Source organism: Chenopodium album, chromosome 10, assembly GCF_948465745.1.
Source record: "Chenopodium album chromosome 10, dcCheAlbu1.1, whole genome shotgun sequence".
Lineage (NCBI taxonomy): Eukaryota > Viridiplantae > Streptophyta > Magnoliopsida > Caryophyllales > Amaranthaceae > Chenopodium > Chenopodium album.
In genome coordinates, this window is record NC_137843.1 from 56,148,939 (window position 1) to 56,164,879 (window position 15,941).

Genomic DNA, 15,941 nt, shown 5'->3' on the forward strand with positions numbered 1-15,941 from the left:
TACACCTACCCTACATTCTCTCACATCAGAGAAACACCTGATCTCGAAATCCGAGAAGATCTCATTTCATTTTCCGCACCTTCTCCTACTCACGTTCAAGTACTAACTTGATCGTCGGAGGCGGAACTCCAAACACCCGGAGTCTCCGTTGTTTTGCAGGTACAAGCGCAATCGGATCAGTCTTCGAGCTGTAACTCTCCCGAGGGACAAAAACACCCAAAACAGTTACTGCCATTTGTTTCAGGTTGATCTTATCGTCTCTGTCTTTGGCAAAATTATTAAACTTGGGTTTCGTCTTCATGATGTCACCTTTAATACTACTTCCATTTCATATTACTTGCAATGATTTGACATAAAGTGTGAGTGCAAAGTGTCTAATCATTGCAAATAATATGAAACAGAGGTAGTACTTAATGGCATTACTCTCACTGGAAACTAAACTCAAGCATTCGAGTTTCTCAAGTCTTATCTACATTATGCACCAGCAACTTATGTAGCCCAATCAAGTTACCTTCAATTGTATCATTGATAGTTTTATCAATACTGCTGACTTGTCTAAAGCCCTGGGAAGTGGGAACCCTGCCATCAGTGGAACTATGTAAACAAGGCATGCTTGATGATGCAGTAATCATTGTTAATCTCATGTTTCAGTGATGTCAAGTCCCGAGTTCTGTCACCAGCACGATGATAATCAATGAGTATTATTCACTAAACAAGATTTTTGAGGCATTAGAGTTGTTTGAAGTGATGATCAGTCAATGTCTCGTGCCTGATCTCTGCACTTACATGAAGTTGATATAAAATTGTTGCAGGAAGCATACAATTATTGACAGGGCTTTTCAAATTTTTTTATGTAATATCCAATAAAGGGATGATCTTGAATCCTGCATCATTCTAATGACTAGTCTCTGCAGAATAGGTCAACTTCAGGTTGCACTACAATTACTTTAACATATGCATAATCGCGGCCCAATCCCTGATGGTGTCACCTACAATTGTCTCATTTATGGGTTATCTTTGCAAGGGAGGCTATCAGATGCTGTTGAATTACTTCATATTATGGAAAGAAATGAGTGTCTCCCAAATGCTTACACTTACAATATTTGTACGAGGTTATCTTAGGAAACACGACAATTCAATGGCCATAGAGTACCTTCTCATAATGTATGATAAAGGATTCAAGGTACATGTATGGGTATTCGTATTCCCGATCATCTTCTTGAGTTTGTGCCTAGGGATTATGAGGTGCAGGAAGTTGTTGATAATTATACAATTCGCAAAGCTAAGAACATGCCCATTCTTAATTATATGGAAAGGTATGTCCTGTGTCCACATCTCATTTTGCTTTTGGTGGAGATATTATTTCTTTTGTTGTTTTATTTTCAGGGGTTGATCAAATAATTTTGTTTTAATTACTACATCTACAACTGTCTTTCCTAACATATGAGTTATAATTTGCGCTACGAATCTACGTTGAGTTGTGAACTTGTATAAAATTTGATTTTCGAACTTCATTATAATTAAATATTTATGATATATGATCATGGAGTTATCTTTTAAATGAATAAGTTTGATATCAATTACTTCATAAAAATCTAAAGATTTTGAAATTAAAATTATTCAACCGTACAATTGTAGAAGTACTATAATAGCATTACACCTATGTTTTCATTACTAGTTCCAATAGCAACTTAAAATTTTTGTTGGAGCTTCCATCAAGAGGAATAGCCTTTCGAACCACTTTAATTAGGTGTTTGATAGTCTCCTTCATTTTCTTCCCTTCGTCACACCACAAAATTCGATCCAAGCTCTTCACTACTTCATTCTTCGTAAAAACCCCTCCTTCAACTTTCAGTCCAATCTTCCAAACAGCCTCTACCAGTCGTCCGTTTAGCTTATGGTCACCGAGAAAGGGCCTCCCAATCATCGGAACTTCGGCTGCTATACTTTCAATGATGGAATGGTAACCAAAGTGAGTGTTGAACACCCCTACTTCACCATGTGCTAGAGCATCTACTTGGGGTGCCCAAGGGACTATCATGCCATTTTCTTTGTTATTTTCCATGAAACCGTTAAGAAAGTGTACCTGTTTAGGTCACGTAAAAAAGTTCAATGCAATACTATAGGTATTATATTGTATTACGTACACATGACTATTATATATAAACACAGCAATCAATTAATCAAAGTCTTAATCGACAACATAAACCAAATTTGATTATTTTGTGTAATCATCGACTATATATATAGGCAGAGCGAGTAATTAACAACACAATACCTTTAAGTGGTCCTTAATCGACCACAAGAGCTTGAGTCCACTAGCTTGAAGAGCCTCAGCCAAAGCGAAAAGCTCATTCGGAGTTGGTGAAGCAACAGAACCAAAGCTCACGTAAAGAACAGAGTTAGCCCTTTGTTGGTCAAGCCAACCCAAACAATTATAAGTATCTGCCACTTTTGATGGTGCAACCACTAGGCTTAGAGGAACGACAACAAACACGTTCGAGAGCTTAGACTTTAAGTCATTGGTAACAATTGGGTCTAATTCTTGGCAAGAGCTCAAGCAAATTGCACTTGCGTAAGGTAAAACTTGACTCATTTTATGTAGCAATTGATAAATGGGTGAATCAATATTTCCTGTGACTATTCCATCTGGTATATCTTTTACATTGATCTTGTTTAGTCCTGGTATAAAATCCAAGTTTTCTTCTTCTCTCCCTTCTTCAATGCCTAGATCAATAACATGAAATGATAAGGACAAGTAACTGAGGTGTGGGAGCGTGACTATTGTAAAGGATAATTTTACATTTTTTTTTATTTAGGAAAAATGATTATTTAACATATTATTATGTCATATCTATAATAATAATGGGAGCGAGGGTCAGTCCCTCCATCTCCCCCAATTGTGACCTGTGTTCGATCCTCACCCCACCCCTCTTGTGATAGGACGGGGCATCGTCGTAGAAAACTTTTTTTTAGGAGATGATACATTAACATGTGTCATTGTTGATCCCACTTTAGTATAAATTTCTAGATAGATTTATTCATTGATATATATGCATGCATGTAAACCTTAAAATGATTAAGTTAACCTTGAATAATTTGAAAATATTTTTTTAATTATGAGTTATTTTGGGTTAGAATTTAATAAGAACATTGAACAATTAGATTTCTTATACTAGAACTTTTTTTGTCATAATTTTTTCCTTAATAATTATTAATATTATAAAAGTTAAATATATTAGTCTATAACTGCTCCAAACCGGTCCGGTTCAAGTTTTGGACTAGTTTTATCGGTCCAGTTTGAATCTGGTCCTAGTTTGTTGGAGGCTTACCCTGAGTACCAAACCTCTGTCTAATTGCATCAGTATAAACATGGACAGAGAAATAATGTTCTCCAGGGATCCAACAAGACACCTAAGGCACCTTAACTTCCAAAGCCAAATCACATAAAAACCACAAGAAGGCATCTCCCATTACATAACTCACTTTAACACTTACATCCTCCTCAGCTACCTCTAACACCTTCTTCAAAGCACCCAGCCTCGCCACCGCCTTAAGGAAGAGGTCAATCTCCTCCAAATGATTGCCTTTAAAAACATAGCCTACAGGCTTACCATCCCAAACTTCATAGGCCTTGAGTGATGTACACCCCTACTGCATCATGTGCTAGGACATCTTTCTGGGGTGCCCAAGGGACTGCCATACCATTTTCTTGGTTATTTTCCAAAAAACCATTTGGAAAATGTACCTGTTTAAATCACGTAAAAAAGTGCAATGCAACACTGTATTTTATTTTGACTTATTACGTACACATGAATATTAATTGTAGACAGAGAGAGTAATACCTTTAATTGATCCTTAATCGACCACAAAAACTTGAGTCCACTAGCTTGAAGAGCCTCAGCCAAAGCGAAAAGCTCATTTGGAGTTGGTGTAGCAACAGAACCAAAGCTCACGTAGACAACTGAGTTAGCGCGCCCTTTGTTTGTCAAGCCAACCCAAACAATTATAAGTGTCTGCTACTTTTGATGGTGCAACCACTAGGCTCAGAGGACCGACCTCAAACACGTTTGAGAACTTAGACTTTAAGTCATTGGTAACAATTGGGTCTAATTCTTCACAAGAGCGAATGCAAACTGCATTTGCATAAGGTAAAACTTGACTCATTTTATGTAGCATTTTAGAAACGGGTGAATCAAGATTTCCTGTTACAATTTCATCTGGTATGTCTTTCAACTTGATCTTGTTTAGTCCTGGTATAAAATCCAAGGTCTCTTCTTCTTTCCCTTCTTCGATGCCTAGTTCAATAATGACAGTATATGAAATCGATAATGAGGACAATTTTAAAAAAATGATATGAGGGATATTAATGATTATTATTTGTTATTATTGATTTATTAGTTGAATTATGACCATATTTGATTGATTATGCTTGTAAGCACCGTGTAAAGCGCCGAGGTAGAAACATCATGTTTGAGCAAGATTAGCCATGTCTTTATCTCTATGACTTTCCACTAAATACTCAATATTTCTTTAAAGTTTTATAATCTTCTTAAGATTGCTTCAGACTCAATTAAGTCACTCAACCAAATTCAATTCTTCAACCCTTAACTCCTTAACTCAAAATATACTCAAACCCAACATCGACAAACCACTTCATGATAATGTCATGACAAGTATTAAGGCTTAGGGCTAATTTTGCTCTAACACTTTCGATAATATGTGAGTCAATCAAGTAAATTACGAGAGACTCCTAGAGGGACGATATTCTAAGGGAAATAAACAATTCAAGAGAACTTATCGACCTAAATAGTTTGACCATATTCATCATATTTATGTGTGATGCTTGTTAAATTCCTAATATTCTTTGACAGTATCTCTTAGAATTTTTACTATTTGATTTCATTCTTGGTTTTCGTTTTAATCGCCCTTACGTAGACTAGATCTTTGTAATCGACAATCATGCATAGAACAATAACTATCTTTCTGCAGATTCAACCCTACCCCTATCTCTATTTTAGCTAGTGGACTTTAGGTTATTTTTAATTACTCTGTGTTTTTTTAAATGTTATAATTTGACTAAGTATGCATGTCGAGACACGATTTTGACCACTAATCTATTAATTATTATTAAAACAAAATATTGTTGACATCATCTCTCATCAAAACTGTATATGTGTCACTTTTTTATGAAATTTTTTCCCGTCTAAAACCATTAATGATGTCATTTTTTGTGATATTTTTTTTTCTTTTGTGTGATACTTCGCAAACAAGCTAATTAAGTTATTTCAAAAACTTTAATCTAGAAAATCGAAGTATAGTAAATTGAATAGCAACTGTATTCCTTTCTATTGATTTAAAGATCTGTCATTCCTTCTCCTCAATTCCTTAACACGAATATTCGAACGTCCAAAAATTTTCTAAAATATTCAAACTGTATTTTTTTTTTTAAGAAATCTCCTTTCAATGAATTTATGACAAAATTGAAAAGATTCATTGTATATACGAGTTTTATACTACTCCGTACAATTTTATTTTATTTTTTTAATTAAAATTGTGCATCGCAAGGGGATAATCTAGTTTATCAAATTATAGGTTAGTAAAATTGTAGGAATAATAATATTATGAAAGTATACATTATGACGAATCCAACAATGTATTATACAATAACATTTTATTTTTTTTTAAGATTAGTAAAATACTAAGTCAAAACCATTATATGAATTGTAAAAAAAAAGTCAAACTGTAACATTTAAAAAAACATGGCGCTAGTAAGTGATACAACTTTAACATGTCAAATATATAGTATCCATAATTTCAAATGAAATTGATGATATAATTATATAATACCGAATCTTTTTTAGAAAATGTGAAAACCAAAAATGGTTGGAAATTTGGAATTCAATTGGAAATATTATAGTCATCTCTAGTGCGTGTTTTAGTATTTTATACTTCCTTCGCTAACAACCTAACATATAACCTCACTTACACTTTGAAAAGAGAATATATAATATTACCTTCATTTCATATTATTTGCAACGATTTGACATAAAGTAGAGAGAAAAAATGTTTAATCGTTGCAAATAATATGAAATGGAGGTAGTATAAATCAACAAATTAATTAATATAATTTGGAAAATTTGCAAATTGCAGCCATTTAAAGTTCGTATTTTGCAAATTGCAGTCATTTTAAAAAAATTGTAAATTGCAACCCAAAAGTTCGTATAAATTGTAAATTGCAGCCCGATTCAACTTTTTCATCGGTTTACAAGTCGAAAAATTTTCATTTAAGGTTTTAGGGGTCATCTTAGCCCTTAGGGGTCCGAATTGAGCTCGGAATTAGCAAAAAAAATAACACAAGTGCCTCGTTTTGCGTAATAAAAATGTATCGATTTGTGGAAAATTGTAAAAATGATACACTTACGTTATTTTTTTGCTAATTCAGAGCTCAATTCGGTTCCCTAAGGGATAAAATGACCCCTAAAACCTTAAACGAAGATTTTTCGACATGTAAACCGATGAAAAAGTTTAATCGGGCTGCAATTTACAATTTATACGAACTTTTGGACTGCAATTTGCAATTTTTTTTAAATGGCTGCAATTTGCAAAATACGAACGTTAAATGGCTGCAATTTGCAAATTTCCCATATAATTTATACTTATAGTAATTTAGTCTTCTTTTATTTCTTATGTAAAATTTTTCTGATAAAATCGTTTGTTTACCTTCTTTATGCCTCTTAAAAATGATTATTATTGATTCAATGATATTGATTATGCATATAAACCTTAAATAATTAATTTCTATTTCAATATTTAATTTTTTATGACCTATTTTATAACAGAATTTTATAAAAGATTTTAAACAATCATTCTACTTTTACATTCTTTAAAAACTTTTATTCCTTTGGAAAATTTGTCAAGATCCACATTTTAAAAGCCAAAATTTGTGAAAAACTGCTTTAAAAAATTATGTTGCGAGAACAAACTTTTTTTAAAAAATTTTGTTGCAATTTACCATCTTTTATTGGAATACATGACGTTGCAACTTAGTTGCAATTTACCAACTGAGCATGTGTCAGCCTGTGAGGTACATAACTTCTTTAACCCCAAAATTAGTAAATGTTGTTAGAAAACACCTTTTAGAAAGCAAAATTTGAAAAAAAAAACACCTTACAAAAATAAAATGTTGTACTACCTACATTAACTTTTAGTAGCAACTTTAGGTTATTATTTGTGAGATATAAAATATTTCAAATTTGCAACTAAAATTTAACGAAGATAGTAAAAAAACTACCTTTAAAAAAAAAAAACCAAAAAGAAAAATAAGTAAAGTCTAAAACTGCTCCAAACCGACCCAATTCGGGTTTTGGATCAATTTTATCGGCCCAGTACAATTCCTGTCATAGTTTTCATGACCCTTACCTTGAGTGCCAAACTTCTGTCTAATTACATCAGTATAGACATGGGCAGAGAAAGAATGTTCTCCAGCGACCCAATAAGACACCCAAGGCACCTCACTTTCCTTTGCCAAATCCCACAAAAACCACAAGAATGCATCTCCCATAACACAACTCACTTTAACACCAACATCTTCCTCAGCTTCCTCCAACACCTTCTTCAATGCACCCGGCCTTGTCGCCGCCTTAACAAAGAGGTCAATCTCCTCCACGAGATTGCCCTTAGAAGCATACCCTACAGGCTTACCATCCCAAACTTCATAGGCCTTGATGTTGGGGTAGTCTACATCATTTTTAGACCCTTTTGGAAAAAGAGAGTTTATTGAGTTGGGTGTGCTAAAGAAAGTAAAATGCACCTTGTTTCGCGGTGCTAAGGCAGCTAACTGCCTTATTGTGTTTAGGAGAGAGGTGCCATGGCTGGTAAATGGGAAGGCAAATACTGCTATATGTTTACTCATGGCTTTGGTGGTCGTTATTCTCTATTGCATAGCTTGTAGGATGGACTATATATAAGGTTGACAAATCTTTTCAAAAAAAGAAAAAAAAAGAGTGAGTAGTTGGCACCTAATTAGTAGTTGACCGACTAAAAGTAATTAAGGTGGATTTAGTTAATACTCCGTAATAAGCAGTAGTTGACACTCGCTCCGATCCCTTAGCTTCACTATTAAATAAGTGTATCATTTATATAATGCACAAAGTGTTACGCGCGTGTGAATTAAAATGAATATTTTAGTGTGCCAGTGGCAAAAGTTGATAATTACGATTAAAGTGAATAAATTTTTAGTTATTGACTTATTTGTGAAAAGTTTTTATACTTTGATATAGATTAGATCATGTAAAAGCATAAGGCTATAAAGAGAACAAGGAACCAATATTAGTCGTTTGTTCATCATAATTATATGATCAAAATGTATCTCGTATCATTAATGACATTTTCGTATTCTTGCAATTTTAAAAACTATTGTCAATTTTTTGAAATGATTTTATTTAGTTTTGCCATAATATATATAGGGATTGTTAAATATCGCCTTCGAATATTAAACTAACGCCCGCAAAATAAAATAAAATTACTTACTTATCCTTATAATAACAATTATAAAAATAATTAAATTTACCTCAATTTCACACTTTTACCGTACACAAAAATTTTAACCGCTTCCTCTAGTGGTCAACGGCCACCAACGCTCATCAGCCAACCATTTCAACCACCGTGATTTTCAAAATCAAACAAATTTTTTAAATTTGAAAACGTACGGATTCAGTACGTTGCAATAATTTTTTATAAAAATTCGAAACCTAGGAAAACGCCTAAGATTTTCGAAAACCCCAGGCTGAAACGCCTAGTTTTTTCGAATCCTAGGATGTTTCGAAAAAACTAGGCGTTTCAACTTAGGATTTTCGAAAATCCTACGCGTTTTCCTGGGTTTCGATTTTCAACCCAAAAAAAAAACAAATTAGTACAAATCTAAACTATAAACAAACTAACGAAGTTGTGAATTTTACTTTTTTTTTTTAAAAAAAAACAATAATAATAATAAACAATAGCGAAAAATAAAAAAAAACGAATTTAAAAAAAAAATTAAAACCCAGGCAAACGCCTAGTTTTTCCGAACGTCCTAGGCTCAAACGCCTAGTTCGTGCGAACAACCGTGCGGTTGTTCTAAAAACTGGCTTTTGAGCCTAGGATGTTCGAAAAAACCGGGCGTTTCCTTGCGATTTCAGAAAATAAAAAAAAAACAAATATTTTCTCCGACGACCGACTTCCCTTTGTCCTTCCTCGTCATTACCGCGGCTGTGTAGATCGTGAAACCGGAGGTAAAAGAAGTTGGTGGTTAAAAGAGGAGGAGGTGGTGGTGATGGTGGTGGGTAGTATGAAGAGGTGGTGGTGGTGGGTAGTATGAAGAGGAGGTGGTGGTCATGATGGTGCCCCTCCTTTGCTGTATGGTCCAACCCTACATTGTCTTTATGGAACAATGGTGGATGGAGTACGAAATGAAGGTGTTTAAATTAAATAATTTAATTACATTTGTGTCATAAATGAAATTGTTGATTTCCTAAGATATTCAATAAGTTGTTCGCAAATTTATTGATTCATTTCATTCCTATAGTGCAATAGTATAGTGGGGTACTAAGATATTCAATAAGTTACAAAGAGAACACGTTTAACCTGCGCAATAGTATAGTGGAGTACTATAGTGCAACCTAATTAATTTTGATTTTGATGACTGAAATAGATGTATCATATCCGTCTATTTGCTTAGTTGGGAATTGAAATTGGGCTATTAATTGTACCTCTTTGTAGTAGATGGTGGAAAAGTAGTACATATAGCTAGACATGCAACATGAAATTTTTACTCAAGTTTGAACATCCATCCACCATTGTTACAGAAAGACGAAATATGGGGTTTACATTTTAGGGTTTACATGCATGCATAATAAATATCAATGAATCAATCCATCTAGAAATCTAGACTAAAATCGAATCAGTAATGACACATGTCAATGTATTATCTTCTAATTAAAGTTTTCCTGGTTTTTTTTTTTTTTTTTTGGTGAAAATTTCATGACATTATAATTTTGAAGAATTTAGGACCAAATTTGATTGGAGACTAAAGAATTATATACTTCGACCTAAAAAGGGGGGGGGGGATTCATTATCTTAGGTCAAGTAACTCAAGTTCGGTTAAAAATTGATTCACCCATTTCTCAATTGCTACATAAAATGAGTCAAGTTTTACCTTATGCAAGTAATGCAAGTGCAATTTGCTTGAGCTCTTGAGAAGAATTAGACCCAATTGTTACCAATGACTTAAAGTCTAAGCTCTCGCTGTGTTTGTTGTCGGTCCTCTAAGCCTAGTGGTTGCACCAACAAAAGTGGTAGATACTTATAATTGATTGGGTTGGCTTGACCAACAAAGGGCTAACTCTGTTGTTTATGTGATCTTTGGTTCTGCTGCTTCACCAACTCCGAATGAGCTTTGGTTCTGTTGCTTCACCAACTCCAGAATTTCATAGCGTAAACTTAGTTCCTGTCATCAAACTCAACAAGGACAACAAGTAAAACTGTTATGAATTTGCTTAGGTTCCTTCGAGTTATCATCAAAACTTAGGGTCAACAAAATGGCATATCATGATAGTCCCTTGGGCACCCCAAGTAGATGTTCTAGCACATGGTGAAGTAGGGGTGTTCCTCACTCACTTTGGTTACCATTAAAAGCAATTGTGCAATCTGAAGTTGACCTGTTCTGCAGAGACTAGTCGAATGATGCAGGCTTCCACATTCAAGAACATCTCTTTATCAAATATTGCATAAAAAAGTCGAAAATTCTACTATGTCCACTTTATTTGGACCATCACTATACTGAATTATCATTGGCCAATTATTTTATTTTATTTTTTTTACCTTGGTCAAACCTTATTTTTAGTTATTTCCTTTTTTAATTCTTTTTTTATTTTCCAAAATTTAATTACTGAATTTATGAAAATCATTTTAACATTTTTGAAATTTAATTATTAAAATTAGATTTTAATAATATAAAAAAAACGATTGAATAAAAAAAATGATTAATTAAAAAAATCAAAATAAAAAAATTGTTCATCAATGTTCTTCATAGTTCATCAATGTTCTTCAAGTTTTTTCATCCATGGATGAGATTAAACACGAACACATGATCTACGTCCATTAAATTCACTCACACATCGAAAGGCGATTAACAATATGGACCGATTTAAAAAGAAAATGCGAAATTTTAAGATATTAAAAAGTTGTAGTCGTTGCGAATTGGGGCAGTGATTTAAATCCCTAAATAATAGGTTTGGATTGTACTAAATCAGTCAACGTTTGCAAAAACGGTGATTTTATGTAATCAAAATAACAATTTTTAAGTTTTACGATAATTGGGGTTTGTCATGAACATCTGAAAAAGAAACCGCATCATTATTTTTTTCAAAACCTTGTATGATCCAAAAAAATGGAAATCGAAATTGAAATCTTGTTTGTGTAAAATTTTTTACCCAAATAAAGGAAGGACATTACCTGTTATGAAAATTGTAATTATTAAAAACATATGACATTAAGTTCTTTTGGACATTACCAATTATTGATTTATAATTTATTAATATCTTGTTATCTTCTTAATTGGTAGTAAATATGAATGTGGTCTTCACTGGACAACCACATTTCATGTTAACCAGGTTTGGTATAAATGGTAACTAATATATATTTACTATTGTGGTTTGCTTTATGTATGCACATACTTCAATATTAGATTAAATACTTTTAGAGAAACTAACAATTTTTTTTTTTTTTTTTTTTTTTTTTTTTTTTTTTTTTTTGTATTCCCTTGTTTGATCCCAAAAAACTTAGATTGAAATTTAAACCTTATTTATGAACAAGGAATTTACCAAACATCTAAAAGGGATTTACCTGCGAAAACAAATTAATTAATTATTGGATATGGTCATAAAATGTTGTGGACATTACCAATTTTTAGATTATAATTTGTTAATATCTTGTTATCTTTGTTGTCTAAATAGTTTGTATCTATCTTGTGACCCAATGGTTGTATAGTAGTTTATATAGTCTCAACACTGTTATTTTTCACACTTTTAAAATCTGTATATTTGTGAAAAAATATTTTAAGTGGAATAATGGTCTTAACAATATTCAGAAAAGGAAAGTCTTATTTTCAATTAAAAGGGCTAAATATGTACATATAATTTGTTTGCCACACATGATTTTTACATAATGATAACCACTTGATTTTGTCGACATATCCTATGATTTTGTAAAATTAGTGATTTTTATCACGCCTAGAATTATAGTAATATATATCTTTAATAATGCAATAAACATGGAATGTTTGATAAACAATCGTGTAAAATGAATTTAAAAAGAGAATAAAATTTGGTAAATAGAATATTAATAAATCTTAGGATAATAGCTGATTTACTTTCCCTCAAATTTTAGATTTTCCTGAGATTTTGTTATTTCTTCACGCAATTTGGTTAATAGAATATTAACAAAATCTTAGGATAATAACTTACGTACTTTCCCTCAAAAAAAAGATAAAATTAGGAAAATACCATAATTTAATTAAGGTTTATGATTTTAAATCTATCTTATTTTTTTTAAAGAAATACTTTAAGTCGTTCATTTCTAAAATAAGATTAAATTCATTCAAATTTTTTTTTGACATGCTTATCGTAAAATAAAATCAAAATGTTGGTTTCATTCAGCTCCACGTCGAAAAAATCATAAATTTGGAATTTTTACAATATCCAAAATACATATGGTCATTCGTCAAACTCAATAAACTTTCTTTTTTAGGTAATAACCAAAGTACACATAAGTTAATTCCTGAGCTATAAACAGATCACAAAATTCACATTTGTGTTCTACGTATCAAACAAGGTTTATGAGAAGAAAATTTAAAAAAAAAATTGCGTCTTCTTCCTCTAATCGATTTGCTCATTATATATCTTTGCGTCTTCTTCCTTTGACCGATTTGCTCATTATATAGGTTTGGACATTAATTTTTGTTTTTTGGTTTGTGTAATTTGAAATTCAAACCATCTTTCTATAAGGTAAAAAAATCATGTATTTAAAGCAACCAATCAAAATTGAAATTTAGATTAACAATGGAATATGTTAGATTTAAGATCTATTTGAAGAATATTGCCTATATGATGACCGTTGATTGCTTATTTTTAGGAAATATTGTTACTAAATGATACATAAGTTATCCCATATAAATTGTCGTTCAAATCTTTTTCAAATATTCTATTACAATATCTAACGTACTATTTAGGAAATAAATCAATGATATACAATATAGACTATAAATTAAAAATGAAACTAAATTAATCAAAAAAAGATACTCGTAGAGTCGTAGTACTAACCATTGGGTAAAAAACTAGATACAAAAAATCACATTTAACATGTAACGCTATTTTGACAAATAGGCAAAAGAATATTTTGATTCTCATTAATATAACTAGAATACGTGTATATACAAAACAAAAGCATGATATGTCCTAATTATAAGGAATACAACTAGCAATAGTAGCATGCATTTAGCCTAAATATAAGGGGTTGAATATTGGCTTTCCTAATTTATAAATACAAAATTATATTTACTATATTTAACAATTTGTCATTGTATTCTTTAAAGAAAAAAAAAAAGTTTGCCATGTAATTGCTCACCTCCACGTTTTTTTTCATTTGGTTATTATATGGGATTCGTGTGACATCACTTATATATTTAGAATTGGTCTCAATCTCCTAAATTATTGTAAAATTATAATAATAACCAAAGACGGTTCATTATTTTAATTAATAACAAACTAGTATCCAAGTAATCCAACCATTGGGTCACACGATAGATAAGAAGATAATCATCTAATTTGACAATTAGGTTGCCATTAGAATAGCTCTAAAGGTGGTTTGATTGAGAGTTAATTTAATTTTGAGGAATATGCATACAGAAATCAAACCACAATAGCTGATATATAAGTGATCATTGATATCAAACTTGGTATATGTACATTGTGACTTGGCTAGTAAATGAGGATTGAGGACCACGATCCTATTCGCTATCAATTAAGAAAAATATTAGGATATTAATGCATGCACAGTATGAACTAATAATTAGCAATGTCCAAAATAACGTATGGCCCGTAGACCAAATCAACAATAATATTGCGTTTTATAGGTAATGTCCTATTAGCATTTGGGTTAATGCCTTATATGCAAACAGAATTGAAAACTATATCCTTTTTTTTTCGGATCAAACAAGTATTCCAAAAAAAAATCGTTGTCTTCTCCAATTTGCTCACAAACCCAGATTTCGAAAAATTATTAATTTTTTTTATTTTCGCATACATATAATGACCAATTTTGCATCCCTTGTTTGTGATTATCCAATTAACATATATTGTTTTAGGATAAAAAACAATCCCAGATTCATACATGAATCCAAATTTCGAATAATTTCTTCACATATAATATGTAAATGGATGCATATTTTCAATTTTCATTGGTGTGCGAGTATATTTATGGGACAAAGATTACCATAATGGTGGTTAATCTCATCAATGGATGAACAAACTTGAAGAACAATGATGAATAATGAAGAACATTAATGAACAATTTTTTGATTTTGATTTTTTAATTTAATGTTATTTTTTGATTTAATTAAAAACTGATTTTAATAAATAAATTTCGGAAATTATAAAATAATTTTCGGAAATTCAGTAATTATATTTTGGAAAATAAAAATTGAATTTTAAAAAAAATACTAAAAATAGTGTTTGATTAAGGTTAAAAAAAAAATTAAAAATTCGGCCAATGATAATTCAGTATAGTAATGGTCCAAATAAAGTGGACCACACTAGAAACATCCAAAAAAAAATTGAAGAGCTCTGTCAGTCATTTTATAAGTACTGCAACAATTTTTTATCAACTTGATGTAATTGCAGAAATCAGGCTTGTAACGTAGGCTGATCATCACATCAAACAACTCTAATGCCTCAGAAATCTTATTTTGTGAACAACATTCATTAATTATCATCGTGCAGGAGGCAGAGCTCGCGACTTGACCTCTCCCAAACATGAGATTAACAATGAAAACAGCATCATCAAGCATATGCCTTGTTTACATAGAAGTCCAACTAGCTGAAGGCAGGTTCTCAGGGCTTCAGAGAAGTCAGAAGTAATGATAAAACGATCAATGAGACGAAAGCCATTTTGCCAAAGACGACAGAGAAGGCAAAGGCAAGATCAACCCGAAACAAATGGCAATAACAATTTAAGATGATAGCAAGGGAATGGCGATTAGAAAAGACACCGAGAACATAGGTACAGGGCATTTTCTGACATTGGTGAACCCTTTTCTACACTCGTAGTAACAAAATTGCTAGACCCGCCACTGATAGCCAATAATACCATGACTTGAAGACGTAATACTAAATAGGTCAAATTAGGCAAGTTATGCTCTTATTTAAATTGAACTGAGTGAATATGTAAGATGTTACATTCATTCTAAAACGAAGGGATTAAAGATATCTCTAGGTTGTACGTATAGTAGTATTTAAAATAGTTCAAATGAACTCATAAAATAAAAGACAATTTTATTTTTTTTTTCTAAAAAAAAATATACTTTTACTACTTTCATCAAACTACAAGTTGATAACTTACAAATCATGATAAATTAAAGAGCACTCCACATCCCCTAGAAACTACTAGGTCGTAAAGACCAATCATGCATTACACAAATTGCGAATTAAGGATCCTCTAAGTCTAATAATCCAATATTGATTGATTTTTTCTTTTTTTTTTTTTTTTTTTTTTTTTTTTGGTAATCTAAAGATATTTTAAATAAGACTAACAAAAATAAACAAGGCCCACAAAAATGCTAGCTACCTGTATTAGGGGTGGCGACGTAGTCTTAGTTATTCCATTATAGTGATATCATATACGAAGTA

General features: G+C 31.7%; 1 protein-coding gene and 1 pseudogene across 2 annotated transcripts; both read right to left on the minus strand.

Annotated features, from left to right (window-relative positions):
• Positions 1-1,660: 1,660 nt before the first annotated feature.
• On the minus strand, positions 1,661-2,848 carry LOC145564228 (anthocyanidin 3-O-glucosyltransferase 7 pseudogene; annotated as a pseudogene). The gene is made up of 2 exons (XR_014094773.1): positions 2,279-2,848; positions 1,661-2,086 (listed from the first exon to the last, which is right to left on the minus strand). The product of XR_014094773.1 is annotated as an anthocyanidin 3-O-glucosyltransferase 7 pseudogene (transcript).
• A 69-nt stretch (positions 2,849-2,917) lies between these two features.
• On the minus strand, positions 2,918-7,916 carry LOC145564229 (anthocyanidin 3-O-glucosyltransferase UFGT-like). The gene is made up of 3 exons (XM_081624556.1): positions 7,423-7,916; positions 3,846-4,298; positions 2,918-3,748 (listed from the first exon to the last, which is right to left on the minus strand). The coding sequence occupies exons 1-2, from the start codon at positions 7,913-7,915 to the stop codon at positions 3,970-3,972; spliced, it is 822 nt and encodes a 273-aa protein (XP_081480682.1). The 5' UTR covers position 7,916; the 3' UTR covers positions 2,918-3,748; positions 3,846-3,969.
• Between the last annotated feature and the right edge of the window lie 8,025 nt (positions 7,917-15,941).